The 15,985-nt window shown below is 44.1% G+C and overlaps 1 protein-coding gene across 1 annotated transcript in view; it reads left to right on the top strand.

Moving 5' to 3' along the window:
• LOC144606604 (adhesion G protein-coupled receptor B2-like) overlaps window positions 1-15,985 on the top strand; it is a 264,431-nt gene that overhangs the window by 205,331 nt on the left and 43,115 nt on the right. The window contains exons 10-11 of the mRNA XM_078422876.1: window positions 13,999-14,193; window positions 15,639-15,707. Of these exons, the coding sequence (XP_078279002.1) occupies window positions 13,999-14,193; window positions 15,639-15,707 (264 nt within the window). The remainder of the gene's footprint in view (window positions 1-13,998; window positions 14,194-15,638; window positions 15,708-15,985) is intronic.

Below are 15,985 nucleotides of genomic sequence, written 5' to 3' on the forward strand. Positions count from 1 at the left end.
CAAATGTAGGTCCCTTGCAGTCAGAAACAGGTGAATTGATCATGGGAAACAAGGACATGGCAGACCAATTGAATAACTACTTTGGTTCTGTCTTTACTAAGGAAGACATAAATAATCTGCCGGAAATAGCAGGGGACCGGGGGTCAAATGAGATGGAGGAACTGAGTGAAGTCCAGGTTAGTCGGGAAGTGGTGTTAGGTAAATTGAATGGATTAAAGGCCGATAAATCCCCAGGGCCAGATAGGCTGCATCCCAGAGTGCTTAAGGAGGTAGCCCCAGAAATAGTGGATGCATTAGTGATAAATTTTCAAAACTCTTTAGATTCTGGAGTAGTTCCTGAGGATTGGAGGGTAGCTAATGTAACCCTACTTTTCAAAAAGGGAGGGAGAGAGAAAACGGGGTATTACAGACCAGTTAGTCGAACATCGGTAGCGGGGAAAATGCTAGAGTCAGTTATTAAAGATGGGATAGCAGCACGTTTGGAAAGTGGTGAAATTATTGGACAAAGTCAGCATGGATTTATGAAGGGTAAATCATGTCTGACGAATCTTATAGAATTTTTCGAGGATGTAACTAGAAGAGTGGATAAGGGGGAACTAGTGGATGTATTATATCTGGACTTCCAGAAGGCTTTCGACAAGGTCCCACATAAGAGATTAGTATGCAAACTTAAAGCACACGGTATTGTGGGTTCAGTATTGATGTGGATAGAGAACTGGCTGGCAGACAGGAAGCAAAGAGTAGGAATAAACGGGTCCTTTTGAGAATGACAGGCAGTGACTAGTGGGGTACCGCAAGGCTCAGTGCTGGGACCCCAGCTATTTACAATATATATTAATGATTTGGACGAGGGAATTGAATGCAACATCTCCAAGTTTACGGATGACACAAAGCTGGGGGGCAGTGTTAGCTGTGAGGAGGATGCTAGGAGGCTGCAAGGTGACTTGGATAGGTTAGATGAGTGGGCAAATGCATGGCAGATGCAGTATAATGTGGATAAATGTGAGGTTATCCACTTTGGTGGCAAGAACAGGAAAGCAGACTATTATCTGAATGGTGATCGATTAGAAAAAGGGGAGATGCAACGAGACCTGGGTGTCGTGGTACACCAGTCATTGAAAGTAGGCATGCAGGTGCAGCAGGCAGTGAAGAAAGCGAATGGTATGTTGGCATTCATAGCGAGGGGATTTGAGTATAGGAGCAGGGAAGTTCTGCTGCAGTTGTACAGGGCATTGGTGAGACCACACCTGGAGTATTGCGTACAGTTTTGGTCTCCTAATCTGAGGAAAGACATTCTTGCCATAGAGGGAGTACAGAGAAGGTTCACCAGATTGATTCCTGGGATGGCAGGACTTTCATATGAAGAAAGACTGAATAGACTCGGCTTGTACTTGCTGGAATTTAGAAGATTGAGGGGGGATCTTATAGAAACTTACAAAATTCTTAAGGGGTTGGACAGGCTAGATGCAGGAAGATTGTTCCTGATGTTGGGGGAGTCCAGAACCTGGGGTCACAGTTTAAGGATAAGGGGGAAGTCTTTTAGGACCGAGATGAGAACGTTTTTTTTCACACAGCGAATGGTGAATCTGTAGAATTCTCTGCCACAGAGGGTAGTTGAGACCAGTTCATTGGCTATATTTAAGAGGGAGTTAGATGTGGCCCTTGTGGCTAAAGGGATCAGGGGGTATGGAGAGAAGGCAGGTACAGGATACTGAGTTGGATGATCAGCCATGATCATATTGAATGGCGGTGCAGGCTCGAAGGGCCGAATGGCCTACTCCTGCACCTATTTTCTATGTTTCTATGTTTCTATGAACCAGAGTGACCACCAAATTACCTCATTCTCTTATATACACATTACTACACAGGCAAACAAAGTAGTCCTTGTGATACAACAAAGTAGTCCTTGTAATATCACAACAGTGTCGGTGCTGGGGCCACGTCTCTTCACGTTGTATATTAATGATTTGGATAAAGAGATTGAAGGCTTTGTGGCCCAGTTTGCAGATGATGCTAAGATAGGGCAGGTGGTGATGAGGTAGCAAGGACTCTGTAGAAGGACTTAGACAGGTTGGGAGAGTGGGCAGAGAAGTGCAAAACTCCCAAAAAGTCCATTTGCAAGTCGAATCGGTAGTAAGGAAGGAAAATCCAATGCTAACAGTTATATCAATCCAAAACAGAGATGTAATGCTGAGGCTCTAAGGCGCTGGTCAGGCTGCATTTGGAGTACTGTGAGCAAATTTGGGGCCCTTATCTGAGGAAGGATGTGCTGGCCCTGGAGAGGGTCCAGAGGAGGTTAAGAATGATTCCAGGAATGAGTGGGTTAGCATTTGATGAGCGTTTGACAGCACTGGGCCTCTACTCTCTGGTGTTTAGAAGGTTGAGGGGACCTCATTGAAACTTAAAGAATAATGAAAGGCATAGATAATGTGGATGTGGAAAGGATCTGGTGGGAGAAGAATTAAAGGGCCCTCAGAATTAAAGGGCGCTCTTGGAAAGGAAGTGAGGAAGAACATTTTTGGTCAGAAGGTAGTTAATCTGTGAAACACATTGCCACAGAGGGTTGTGGAGGCCAAGTCAGCGGATATTTTAAAGGCAGAGATAGACAAATTTTTGATTAGAATGGGTGTCACGGGTTATGGGGAGAAGGCAAGAAAATGGGATTAGGAGGCAGAGGTCAGCCATAATTGAATGGCGGGGTGGACTCGATGGGCCGAATGGCCTAATTCTACTTTGATTCGTGAACATACCAAGGTACAGTGAAAAACTTTGTTTTACATGCTACCCAAACAGATCAGATATATTATACATAAATTCATCAAACCCGTATAATAGAGCAAACCCTTAGCTGTGCCAGTGAAGTTCTCCAGTTTGCTTTGCCCTGTTTTTTAAAATCAACAATTCAATGACAACTACTCTATGCAATAACACGAATCCAGTATCAATAACTCCAGTTCCAACTGTTGAATTCAATAACCTCAGTCTCAATTGTTGTAATCAATAACCCTAGTCCACCTGTTGTAATCTGTAACCTTGATGCCACCTACAGATTTCCTGGTTACAAATGCTTGATTTATGGACAACTGGAACATATGATTGAGCATTTGGGACATGGGTGGGATAGATGGAGGTGGATTTGCAGGTTGCTGTATGTGCCTTCCCTCACCCTGAGCCCCAACTGTATGAGGCTGGGTGGTGCCGAGCAAAGCTGGGAGCACTGAGAGTTGGGAGCACTGAGCAGCCTCACTCCTCATTCACTGTCAGTGAGACCAGCTGGCAGCTGCTCTTCCCATGCCTGCTCGCTGTCCCATCACAGCTGTTTCAGCGATCCACGGGTCAGATAACAAACAGTTATTATGAATCAAACGCTATTGTAACCTGGGGACTTCCTGTACTAGTCATTAATGTTCAGACTAATTTACAGCAATTGTAACTCAAGCCACATGTTCCCCAATCTTTAACCACACTTCTTCCTCAGTAACTGTTTATCATAATCAATATTACTCATCTTTCTCCTGTGGTCAATAATCTTCGACAACATTCTTGCTGATCTTGAACCCATGTCTGCATTGTTGAAATCAAAAAACTGAGCAAGCAGATTAGTTTACATCAAAATGCTGCGATTTCCTTCAATTTAAGTTTTGACTTCCTTAATAGATTATTTCCTGTGATATCCTTTTCTCCTGGATTTCTGTTTTTTGGGAGAAATTCACAGGATTACCCATGAAAGCTTCATTGGGGATCTCCATTGAATGTTCATCGAGTACAATATTTGATTGTTTGAACCTGGGAAATATTTTGCTGACTGCTTTGCACTTTTGAATAGTTGAACTGGCAGTGTCCCACTTGGGCTAAATTAGCTGGTCCCATTTTTAGAAACCAAAGATTTCCTTCGTAATTGGCAAAGATATTTCTGGCAGGATGGAGGTACATTTGACTCATATTTCCAATTATCCACTAACACCAGGTAGAGCCGTACATTGATTAATAGCTTGATCATGCTCAGTTATCACATTCCGCTCAGCACCCTGTTCCACAACACACTGAAGTAGATCTTAGCAGCACGGCCTGTCCAGATTCCCATTGAATGTAATTTAGGTGAAAGAGACATAATCCATCAAGGAGACAAGAATCCTGTGAGAGGGCAGATCAGGGTGACTGACAAGAAACAAATGACAATTTTAGCCATGCGATGTGCTCCACGTTGTTCTCCCTACTTCTAACCATTGCTCAGTCTTTGTTCTGTTCACATTTTAACATTTCTTCCTTCAGCCAAATCCCAGCCCTCACACTTGAGTGTGAGCAGGGCTTGGCAGGAGTGGATTGGGAGAAGCGGTGGGGGTTGGGTCTGAAGCAACATTCAATTATGGGAGGCATTTGTAAGCAGGATAGTTAGAATTCAGAGTCAATATGTCCCTCCAAGAAGCCGAGCTAAGTGTAGCAAATCCGGTTAGATTCTTTGAGGCATATAGCAGGAAAACTGGCCCTATTGGCATTTTGTGCATGTTCCATTAGCCCAGATTTGGCCTAGATCTCTTTAAGTCTTTCCAATCCTTATATTTGCCCAAATATCTGTTGAAAATGGTAATTGTATCCACTTCTATGATACAAGAATCTGACAGCTCATTCTGTATACAGACTACCCTCTGAGTGAAAAGGATTCCTTAAGCCAATGCCCTCTGAAGAAGGGTCCCGACCTGAAAAGTCACCTATCCATGTTCTCCAACAATGCTACCTGACCTGCTGAGTTACTCCATCACTCTGCCTTTTTTGTATAAACCGACATCTGCAGTTTCTTGGATCTCTCAATAGTTTTAGAATTTTCTACTCTGGGGAAAAAGACAGTGACTTTATCCATTCCCCTCATGACCCTGCACACTTTAATTAAGTCAATTGATATTGAATGTGTCCTTTAAGGTTTATAGGGTAAAATGAAAGAAAAAAATTAGGAGGGGGAAAAGGGACCACGAAATGACATTGGCAAGTCGGATATACGAAAATCTTAAAACATTTTGTAAGTCTATTAGAAGCAAAAGGATAGCTGGGGAAAGTAAGCCTACATACTGTATAAGCATCAGCTTAGATGATAGCTGAACATAGTTTGCAGAGTGCACTGCAGTCAAGGAGACACCTGGCACTGATGAGGTTGTGATAAGGTGAAAGTGAAAGCAAGATGGATGCGCCAGTTTGCCAGCAGGTGACATTGCACAGTTGGGTTGCCCAGAAGAATCTGATGAGGACTACATAATGAACTCAGGTGATAGATGTGTGATGCATGTTGAAATGCTTGCAGCAACCCTTGCTGTGTTGTCTGGTTTGTCGTATCAAATGAAGAGAACAAGTAGAAACACACAACAATTCATCTCACACATTCTGGTGGAGGCTGTGTAAACCAAACAGCAGTCATTACTCCTGTTCATTTGCTGCTCACTGTACTTCTGGTGCTTGCTTCTTCTTTGATGCAGCTGTGCCCATTAGTGCTCTATCCCTGTGTTATACAGTCACAGGCCTGTGACCATCTTTTTAGACCAGTAGAATCATGTCCAGCACTCCATCTGAATCTCGAGGTAGGTTTTGTTTAGTTTATTACGGTCATTTCTACTGAGATACGGTGAAAAGCTTTGTTTCAAGTACTCAAGTGTAAGCGTGGAATGATTATAGTGGATAATAGTAGATCTGATTCTGGGACAGCATACACAGTCGCCACACTAATGTGCCATCTTGAAACGTTCAAATCTTAAGACTCTAAAATCAAGTCTGATCCTGACCGAAGGAGATATAAATTTTCTAATTTTTCACTTTAAAGCCCGATGTCCTCACGGCACTGAGTCAATGATGTAGGAGTTGGAATGGCCCATGTGCGATGCTGTCTGATGCACCATGCCACTGCTGCAGGCTGCGTACAATCTGCTTGCTCATCCGACTACTCTAGAGCCACCAGCAACCGCCTCGATTTCCTGTTCAAATATCACGACCTGGGGGCACTGCAACCATGTTGTCCGTCATCTCCCGCAGCCGCCCCTCCTCTTCCTACCGCCGACCGCTGAAGCATCTACTGCTTCCCCAAACTGAGCACGAAAAGTTAGGGAGCTTTCCAAGGAAATGGAAGGTGAGCTCACAGCTAAGTCCCAGGATATTAACTCATCTCAACATGATGCATGGGTTCCCAGTCCCTGGGTGTCTCATTTTTACTATACTGATTGCAAACCCAATCGGTGCACATTCTTGTGTCCACTTGAGTGCCCAGCCCCAGGTCTAACATCAGATGGATTCTAAGGCCAACGTTCAGGATGGCACCACTGATCTCGGACCTGTTTCAATGCTATCTGGTGACTGGGATACTGGGGAGGTTTGAGGCCTACCCTGCTATCTTCAGCTGCAGGACAGGCATCTGTATTTTGCCTCCCGATCCTCATACATTTCTTTGATAATATCATGCACCCATTTAATGATTGTGTGTGCCCTGGGAATTAGATCACTGCAATACAAGGTTACCTTCCAAAAATGTATTTAGAACATTCTACGAATTCACTTCAATGACTGTGACATTTGTTTGTGCTTCAAGTTGTAGGCAAATGATACAGCTTCAACTTCTCTCACCCACTTCTGCTTCATTAACCTAACCTCATCAGTAATTAGATTTCCGACTTGCTTCAGTTATATTTCAATCTGCAATGCCTCGCTCCATCCTCCCGTAATAAACAACGAAGATTGAAGTTCACAGAAAATTAATTTTGTTCTCATATTTTCTTTCATAAGGATGGTTCATTAGCAAGCTTTCAAGCTTATTCTGTGAACTCAAGATTTTTTTAATAACTAAAATAACAATTTTACTGTGAATAGAAAGTCATATTTTGTACAGATTTCAAGCAGAAAGTAAAATGATGGAAACCAGTCACAGTTACATAATTTTCTTCTGTTGGTATTGCTATTAGTTTGCTTGCAGCTTGACGTAGAGGCACCAAACTCAGGTTTCCGACTAGTGTTGCTCCCAAGTAAACACATAATGTACAAAATCTATGTCTGAAACCTTTATGAGGAGGTCTGTATGATTCCTGTGACATTTAATTTCCCAGTCCCCTTTTAAATATTTTAATATTTCCAACCATTGTAGGAACATCAAGACTGTGAGTGGGAATAAATTGGATCAGCAGTCCAAAGGCCCAATGGAACAGTTGTCAGTTCGAAGTTAGTACAACTCACCCTCCTCAACCAGGCTCCAGCAGCACATCTCATAATGCATACCCCTGATCCCAGCTCCAACAGCACACATACCCACATTCCTCAACCCTGGCTCCAGCTGCACTCATTAATACTTTGCCGAGTATGCGAATCCACAGAAAATGAGAACCCAGTGTGCTAACAAATGAGCAAGCTGATGAACTGGCAGGATTTCCAAATAGAGGCACAATGAACTGTAGTTGCTGGTTAACAACTGTGAGCACTGAATGGAACAAGTGTATGTGGATTGTTGCCTCACCCTGAAGAGATAATTGGATTTCTGGGTATAAAGAAAGTTAAAGGCTGTTGAATCCTTGGTTGTTTGTTTCCTCACTTTTTTAATTTTGTTGATGGATTCTTGACCTGAAATGTTAACTTTGTTTCCTTGCCAACCCATGCTGCTTGACTTCCTGGGTGCTTCCTGTATTTACTGGTTTTGTTACAACATCATAATGCTCAGTATTGTGGCGGGCTGAGTCATTTTGGTATCGAACCGTCGTTTGTCGGGCTCCAACTCTCGCGTGGACCGGGCATGATCTTGCGTCCAGCATATCGCAGGCAAGTGCAACCGGGTCGCAGATGCGTTGCCCCACACTGACATCAATGTCATCCTCGATTTGGTCTCAGGTGTCGTCTACATAGCTATGGCGACCGCCCAGCGAAAGATGCTTGCCTACCGCACCGCCATCTCAGGCTTGTTGCTGGAGGATGTGTGATTCGGGCTTGCTGACACCACGCTCCTTTGCGATTTTCAACATGGTTCATGGTTTGGCTCACCCTTCCATCCGGGCAACAATGGCACTAGTGGCAGCCAAGTTCATGTGGCACGGGTTGTGCAAACAGGTCGGAAAATGGGCCAGGGCATGCATCCCCTGTCAAACCTCAAAGATTCAGCTACACATCAAGGCGCCGCTGCAGAATTTCGCCCTGCCACACCAGCGTTTCAACCAGATCCACGTCGACATCGTTGGACCGCTGCCCCCACCCAGAGGTGTCACCCACCTTTTCACCATCGTGGACCATTTCACGAGATGGCCGGAAGCCGTCCCGCTCTCGGACACCTCAACTGCATGTACGTGCCCTCACTGCCCCCTGGAACGCCCGCTTTGATGTGGCGGTGGACATCTCCGACAGAGGTGCACAGTTCACCCCCGAGTTGTGGTCAGCAATGGCCCGGATGTTTGGCACTAAGCTGAACCACACAACGGCCTACCACCCGCAAGCGTTTTCTCCAGAACCTGAACGCATCCCTAACGGCACGGCTCATGGGCCCGGACTGGATGGACACGTTGCCGTGGGTCCTGCTGGGGATATGCACTGCCCCGAAGGAGGACCTGGCAATTTTCTCGGCCGAGCTGGTGTACGGCGCCCTGCTTACAGTCCCAGTGGACTTCATCCCGGCAGCACGTCAACATCAGAAACCGGCCACGACCATGCTGATGCGCCTCCGTGAGAAGGTGGGCACGCTCTCTCCAGTCCCAACATCCCACCACAGACTCACCACCACCGAAGTCCTACCCGCCCTTCAGGACTGCCAGTACGTCTTCCTTTGCCGCGATTCCCACCGTACGCCACTGCAAAGGCCTTACGAGGGACCCTTCCAGGTACTGCAACAAGGCACCATGACTTTTGTCATCAACATGGGCGGCAGGCACGAGACTGTCTCCGTGGACCGTCTTAAGCCGGCACACTTGGACATTGACCAACCAGTGCAGGTGGCACAGCCCTGCCCTAGAGGGTGTCCACCATCACGACTGCACCCGCTCTCAACTCTGCCAGCTTCGACCCTGAACACAGGAGACACGTACACGCGATCAGGCTGCCTCACTCGTCAGCTTAACCGTCTCCGTTACTCCGGTTCTGGGGGGGGGGGGGGGTCATGTGGCGCGCTGAGTCATTTTGGTATCGAACCGTCGTTTGTCGGGCTCGAACTCTCGCGTGGACCGGGCATGATCTGGGCCAACCAATCACGCGGTCAGGGGGGCGGTCCGTGATGTGCCAGGAGAACAAAGGATTTGGCAGTTGGAATTTGAGCTCGGGCACGCGCACGTGAGCGACGGGGGCTACATTCGGTTAATGATTAAGCAGAGTGTTTACACAACGCGTGGACCTCTACAGTACATTAAATACAATTAATGCAAATGCTTCTGAGAATTACATGCATGTCTTCAAAGTTTAATAATTCTTTGATAGAAAAATGTTCTCCTTTTTTTTCTGTTTTCTGCTGAATTACCAGTTAAACAAATAGTCGAAATGAGAATAGCAAAAGTTGTTTATATATCTTGTTAATATCAGTATACGTCATCTCAATGTAGCTTTTTTAATGCATCTGTCATTGATTTCTGCAATCTACAATTACCTAAATTTCCATAATCTCCTTGTAAAACCCACACTCTCCATGGAGTTCTAAAATTATCTAAGTGGAGAATAAATTCCTTGAACGATGATCTATTCTACATTTTCCTTGAACTGCATCTCCTTTGATGTTTTATTTTCGCACCTTACCCTTACTTATCGCTGTGTCTCCCTCTCCCCTGACTCAGTCTGAAGAAGGGTCTCGACCCAAAGTGTCACGCATTCCTTCTATCCAGAGATGCTGCCTGTCCCGCTGAGTTACTCCAGCATTTTGTGTCTATCTTCAGTGTAAATCAGCTTCTGCAGTTCCTTCCTACATACTTTCCTTAACTTATCTTCTTAACATCTTAGAATGTATTACTGCATAGTAATTTGTTAGTTAATTCCTGGTATGTGAATTTGTCTCCATATTCTCCTTACATTGCACACAGAAGTGCAACTGGTGCAAGTTAAAGCACATACCTGATGTTGGAATTCCTTTTTTGCATGTTAAAGAGTTCTCTGCTAATTTACTCTGGCTGCCAAAAAAATGATATAAAGCATTAATTATTCCCAGCAATACTTTACTAGGCAAGCAGAGCGAACTAACAGATGAAAAAAAACATAAAAGCTGTAACATTGAGTCTCCAGTTTCTGGACATAGAGTACGAGGAAAGAACTGCAGATGCCGATTTAAATTGATGGTTGACACAAAATGCTGGAGTAACTCAGCGGGACAGGCAGCATCTCTGGAGAGAAGGAATGGGTGACATTTCGGATCGAGACCCTTTTTCAGACTGATGTCAGGGGAATGGCCAGGACAGAGATAGCATGTAATCGGAGACAATAAGACTAGTGGCAGAACTTGGAAGGGGGAGGGGATGGAGAGAGAGGGAAAGCAAGGGCTATTCGAAGTTAGAGAAGTCAATGTTCATAATAATAATAATAATATTCATTTATTGTCATTGCAACGAGTACAACGAAATTAAAAAATAGCCAATCCTGACGGTGCGTACAAACATATATGCAATAAATGCAAAAACAAATAAATACATAAATACAATTAAATACAATTATATGACCGATTTTTTAACGGTGTTGCCTAGTGCAAGGTAGTGTTCAGTTCTCGTATGGCCCTGGGGTAAAAACTGTTCTTAAGTCTGTTTGTTCGGGATTTGATCGACCTGAAACGTCGACCAGAGGGCAGATGAACAAACAGACGGTGGCCGGGGTGGGATGGATCTTTTATTATTTTGCCTGCTCTACTGAGGCAGCGTAGGCTGAACAGGTGCTCCAGGGAGGGCAGTGAGCAGCCGATGATTTTCTGGGCCGTCGTGATGACCCTCTGAAGGGCCTTCCTGTCCTTTTCTGAGCAGCTGGCATACCATGTGGTTATACAGTATGCCAGCACACTCTCGATGGAGCAGCGATAGAAGGACAACATGAGCTTCTCCTGCAGGTTGGTTTTCCTGAGGATCCTCAGGAAGTGGAGTCTCTGCTGTGCCTTCTTTACTGTGGTGATGGTGTTGGTAGACCAGGTGAGATCCTCTGCGATGTGCGTACCCAGGAACCTGAAAGCTGGTACCCTTTCCACACAGACCCCATTGATGTAGAGTGGGTCGTAATCTCCACTGGTTTTTCTAAAGTCAATTATAAGTTCCTTTGTTTTGGAGGAGTTCAGGACCAGATTGTTCACTGAACACCATGCTGCCAGCCTTTGGATTTCATCCCTATAGGCTGTCTCATCTCCTTCTGAGATGAGTCCAACCACAGTCGTGTCATCCGCGAACTTGATGATGGTGTTGGTGGGATGGGTGGGGGCGCAGTCGTGAGTGTAGAGGGAGTAAAGGATGGGGCTCAACACACAGCCCTGTGGTGAGCCGGTGCTCAGTGTAATGGTGGAGGAGAGGTGAGGGCCTATTTTGACTGTCTGGGGGCGGTTGGTCAGGAAGTCCTTGATCCATTGGCAGATGGTTTGGGAAAATCCAAGGTCGGAAAGTTTGGTGACCAGTCTGCTCGGGATGACCGTGTTAAAGGCAGAGCTGAAGTCAAGGAAGAGCATCCTCACATAGCTCCCCTGGTGTTCAAGGTGGGTCAGTGCAGTGTGAAGAGCAGTGTCGATGGCATCCCCTGTAGACCTATTTGCTCTGTAGGCAAACTGGTGTGGGTCGAAGGTGGGTGGGAGGCTGGCTTTGATGTGCTGCAGGACCAGTCTCTCGAAGCACTTTGTGATGACCGGTGTGAGTGCTACCGGACGGTAGTCGTTAAGACCGCTGATGACAGACTTTTTCGGTAGTGGGATGATTATGGCGGACTTCAGGCAGGGAGGGATGGTGGATTTTAAAAGGGACAGGTTGAAGATTTTTGTGAAGACCTCAGATAATTGGTCTGCACATTCCCTCAGCACTCTGCCCGTCACACCATCGGGGCCTGCAGCTTTCCTGGGATTCACTGCTCTGAGCACGCGCTTAACATCATACTCCTGCACAGTGAAGGTGTTGCTGTCAGGTGCTGGAGAGGGTGTAATGTCTGCCACTGTAGCTTTCACCTCGAAACGAGCAAAGAAACAGTTAAGTTCCTCAGCCAGCGAGGCGTCGCCGTCGGCAGTCGTGCGGTTGCTGGTCTTGTAGTTGGTGATGTGCTGGATGCCTTGCCATACCCGCCGTGGGTCATTGTTGGAAAAGTGGTCCTCAATCTTCCTCTTGTAGGACGCTTTGGCATCCTTGATGCCTCTCTTCAGGTTGGTTCTAGCAGCACTGTATAGAGCTCTATCACTAGACCTGAAGGCGGTGTTACGGTCCTTGAGGAGAGACCTGACTTCCTTTGTCATCCACGGTTTTTGATTGGGGTACAACCGGATGCGTTTGTCGACGGTGACATTGTCAACACAGTTTTGGATGTAGCAAAGTACAGTTGATGTGTACTCCTCCAAGTCCTGATCCTCAAAAATATCCCAGTTGGTCCTTTCGAAGCAATCCTGCAGCTGCGAGGAAGCTCCTTCAGGCCATGTCTTAACAGTCTTTATGGTGACTGGAGCTTTCCTCCTGAGTGGGGTGTATGCTGGAGTTAGGAATATGGACAGGTGATCTGACTGCCCCAGGTGTGGTAGTGGTGCTGACCTGAAACCCTTCTTAATATTTGAGTAAACCTTGTCTAGTGTGTTTTTCCCCCTGGTAGCACATCTTATGTGTTGTTCAAGTTTCGGGAGAACTGACTTTAGGTCTGCATGGTTGAAGTCCCCGGCTATGATGTGGGCTGCTTCTGGATATGTGCTCTGTTGTGAGTTTATTGCACCGAGCAGGTAGCCTAAAGCTGTGCTAGCGTTAGCATTCGGTGGGATGTAGACTGCTGTTACTATAACCCCTGTAAGCTACCGGGTGTAAGCTACCCAAGCGAAGTATCAGGTGCTGTTTCTCCAATTTGCACTGGGCCTCACTTTGACAATGGAGGAGGCCCAGGACAGAAAGGTCACCAAACCATGTTCTCCAGAGATGCTGCCTGACCGGCTGTGTTACTCCAGCACTTTGTGTCATTTTGTGTATTAACTAGCATTTGCAGTTCTTTATTTCTCCTACTTATACGATGATACTCTAATACGATGATACTCTATTACTCGGTAATCCCTTAGTTATAGTGGACAATTGGCAATAATGGACATCATTCCCCCCCTCCAACATGGTACGTTATAACAAGGGTTTACTGTACTACAAAGGTCATAAGACATGGTGAACCATTTGAAGAGTATGATAAGCTGTTGTTAAGTCTATAGAATCCATATATACCATAGTTAAACCACTTGTATCATTAATATTGTTGCATTGAATTTCTAAAAATATATACGTATATTGTAAGGGTATACATAGTACAGCACAGAGACAGGCCTTTCGGGTCACAATATCTACATCGACCATGATTTACCTACAAATTACCCATATCCCTCCATTCGCTACACTTCAATATGTCTATCTAAATATCTTTTAAATAGCGTTAATGTACCTGCTTCATCCCCAGAAACACCTTCCAGGTACTCACCACCCTTTGTGTAAAAAACTTGTCCCGTACATCTCCTTTAAACTTTATCCCTCTCACTTTAATGCCATGCCCTCTAGTATTTGCTTTTTCCATCCTGGGAAAAAGATTCTGGCTGTTTACCCTATCTATACCTCTCATGATTTTAAATAATCAGTAGATGGGTGATCACTGTGTATAACCAATTGCCAACTAAACATTAGTAATTGTTCAAGTGCTGGAATATGGGATTAATTATGGTTGTGTCCCCAGTTGCAGCATGGACTTAGTGGGCTGTGTGTCTTATTTCCAGGCTATTTGAATGTATCACTCTCTATCCAGAAAATGGAGACTCAAGTTTTACAGTATTATGTACATTATTCACCTGTCCTAAGCAACAAACTGCTAAATATTTATTTGTATATTTTTATTTAGATTCGAGAACACCTGGCTAAAGGACAACGTACTCTGGCAGGAAAGGGCATGTCAGAGGTCATAAGGACTATGCTGGGGTTAATGGAGACAAAGAATTTCTACAGTGGAGATCTCTTGTTCTCTGCAGACATATTACGAAATGTAACAGATACATTTAAAAGAGCCAGCTACATTCCAGCTTCTGAAGATGTACAAGTAAGGATCGTACTTAAATGATGCATTTTGTTTTGTATCCCATTGTGCTGACATACAATGATCAGATAGGCACCAATTGCACATGTCATGATGTTGTAGCCAACTTTATTGCTTATTATCTGAGGTTGTGCTTGCAGAGCTCTTTGAACTGCTGCAGCCTTGTGTTGATAAAGCAATTGTATTACTGTAATATTAGAATCTTACCCAGCAACAATAGAGGCATGGTACACAAAGTCCAAGTTAGGATGGCGCATAATTTAAATGGGCATTTTCAGTTGATGGTGTTCTCATGGCATTCTTTGCTGTGACAAGGCATAGTTGAGAGATGTGATGTTGCATTAAACTTGTACAGTTGTGGCATTATGTCAATTATGTACAAAGCAAGCACAGTCACTAATCATTAATGAGCAGTTGTTATGTCTGGTAGGATGGGCCAGAGCCAGCAACAACTATGAGGCTCTGAATGTATTGTAAATGTGAGTGATGGCACAGTTCTCATTTTGTGTCGGAATTGTAACCTTTGTCGTTTTTCCAATAGTTTTGTTTCTTATATTCACTGATCATTAACACCCAGGTATACCTCTGCAATATCCCTATGTCATTTTTATTATCTGACATTCCATTGCTTAATTCGAAGTTACTCCGGACTAAATCTTCAGTCCCAATCAGGAATTTGTCTGCATTCACCAGCCTGGCTCTTATTTAAGTTTAAAGACATTGAATTGTAGAAGCCTTATCCTCTCTAATAGAAAGATAGGATATTTCATCCTCTATCATTCTTTAAGATCTCAGCTGTGTTGAAACTGGGAAAGATGAAATGTCACCAGTATGTTTTAGAGCATCCTGAAACCAAGAAAAAGACTTGGCATAGTTTTAAATTTCCCTTCACTCCATTCTCACTAAGCAAATGCTCTTATGATTGATGCCACTCTTCTAAATCTTCTAAAACTGAACCTCGTTCAGTTTATGAAATTGATTGCATTGCACAGTGTATCCGTCACCATGTATCTCACTGCCTGATATCACTCTGGAGACTAAATATCGACTAATGGCAAATCTTCATGGCCTAAAAACTTGCAGATGTTTTCTTTCAAATTACATTTCCAAAAGCACTGTGATTAATTTATATTATTAAGTAAGCAAATAATGAAAGACACAAAGTACTGGAGTAACTTAGCAGTTCAGGCAGCATCTGTGGAAAATATTTGTAGAAGATGTTTTGGGTTGGGACCCTTCTTAAGAAGTTCATAAGAAGGGTCCAAATCCGAAACATCACCTAACCATATTCTCCAGAGATGCTCCCTGACCCGCTGAGTTACTCCAGAACTTTGTGTATATCTTTGGTATAAATCAGCATCTGTAATTCCTTTTTATTACAATTTGCAAATATAGATGGGGAGAAATAAAAGAATTACATAATTTCTCTTCTTTTTTAATTTACTTAGAAGTTCTTTCAGATTGTCAGCTACATGCTTGAAGTAGAAAATAGAGCAAAATGGAACGATGCATTACAGGTAAATAAACTTTTTCCAAGCATTTACTCTTGAACATCATTCATGGCATTTAGATGCCTATATTTATGTGCACCGTGTTGTCAGAGCTAGGTTGGAGATCGATAAAAGCAGCTCAGAATATCCAATGACGTTTATTAAATAGTAAGTATTTAGTATTTAATTTGATCTTTTATTTTAGGATTTTGGAAATATACAAAATTATGATGAATACTATCGGGACAGCAACACTTTGATATTTCTGTTTTTTCTATGTTACCTGTTGGACAAAATGTATCCCA

The sequence above is a fragment of the Rhinoraja longicauda genome, chromosome 27, assembly GCF_053455715.1.
Source record: "Rhinoraja longicauda isolate Sanriku21f chromosome 27, sRhiLon1.1, whole genome shotgun sequence".
NCBI classification, from domain to species: Eukaryota; Metazoa; Chordata; class Chondrichthyes; order Rajiformes; family Arhynchobatidae; genus Rhinoraja; species Rhinoraja longicauda.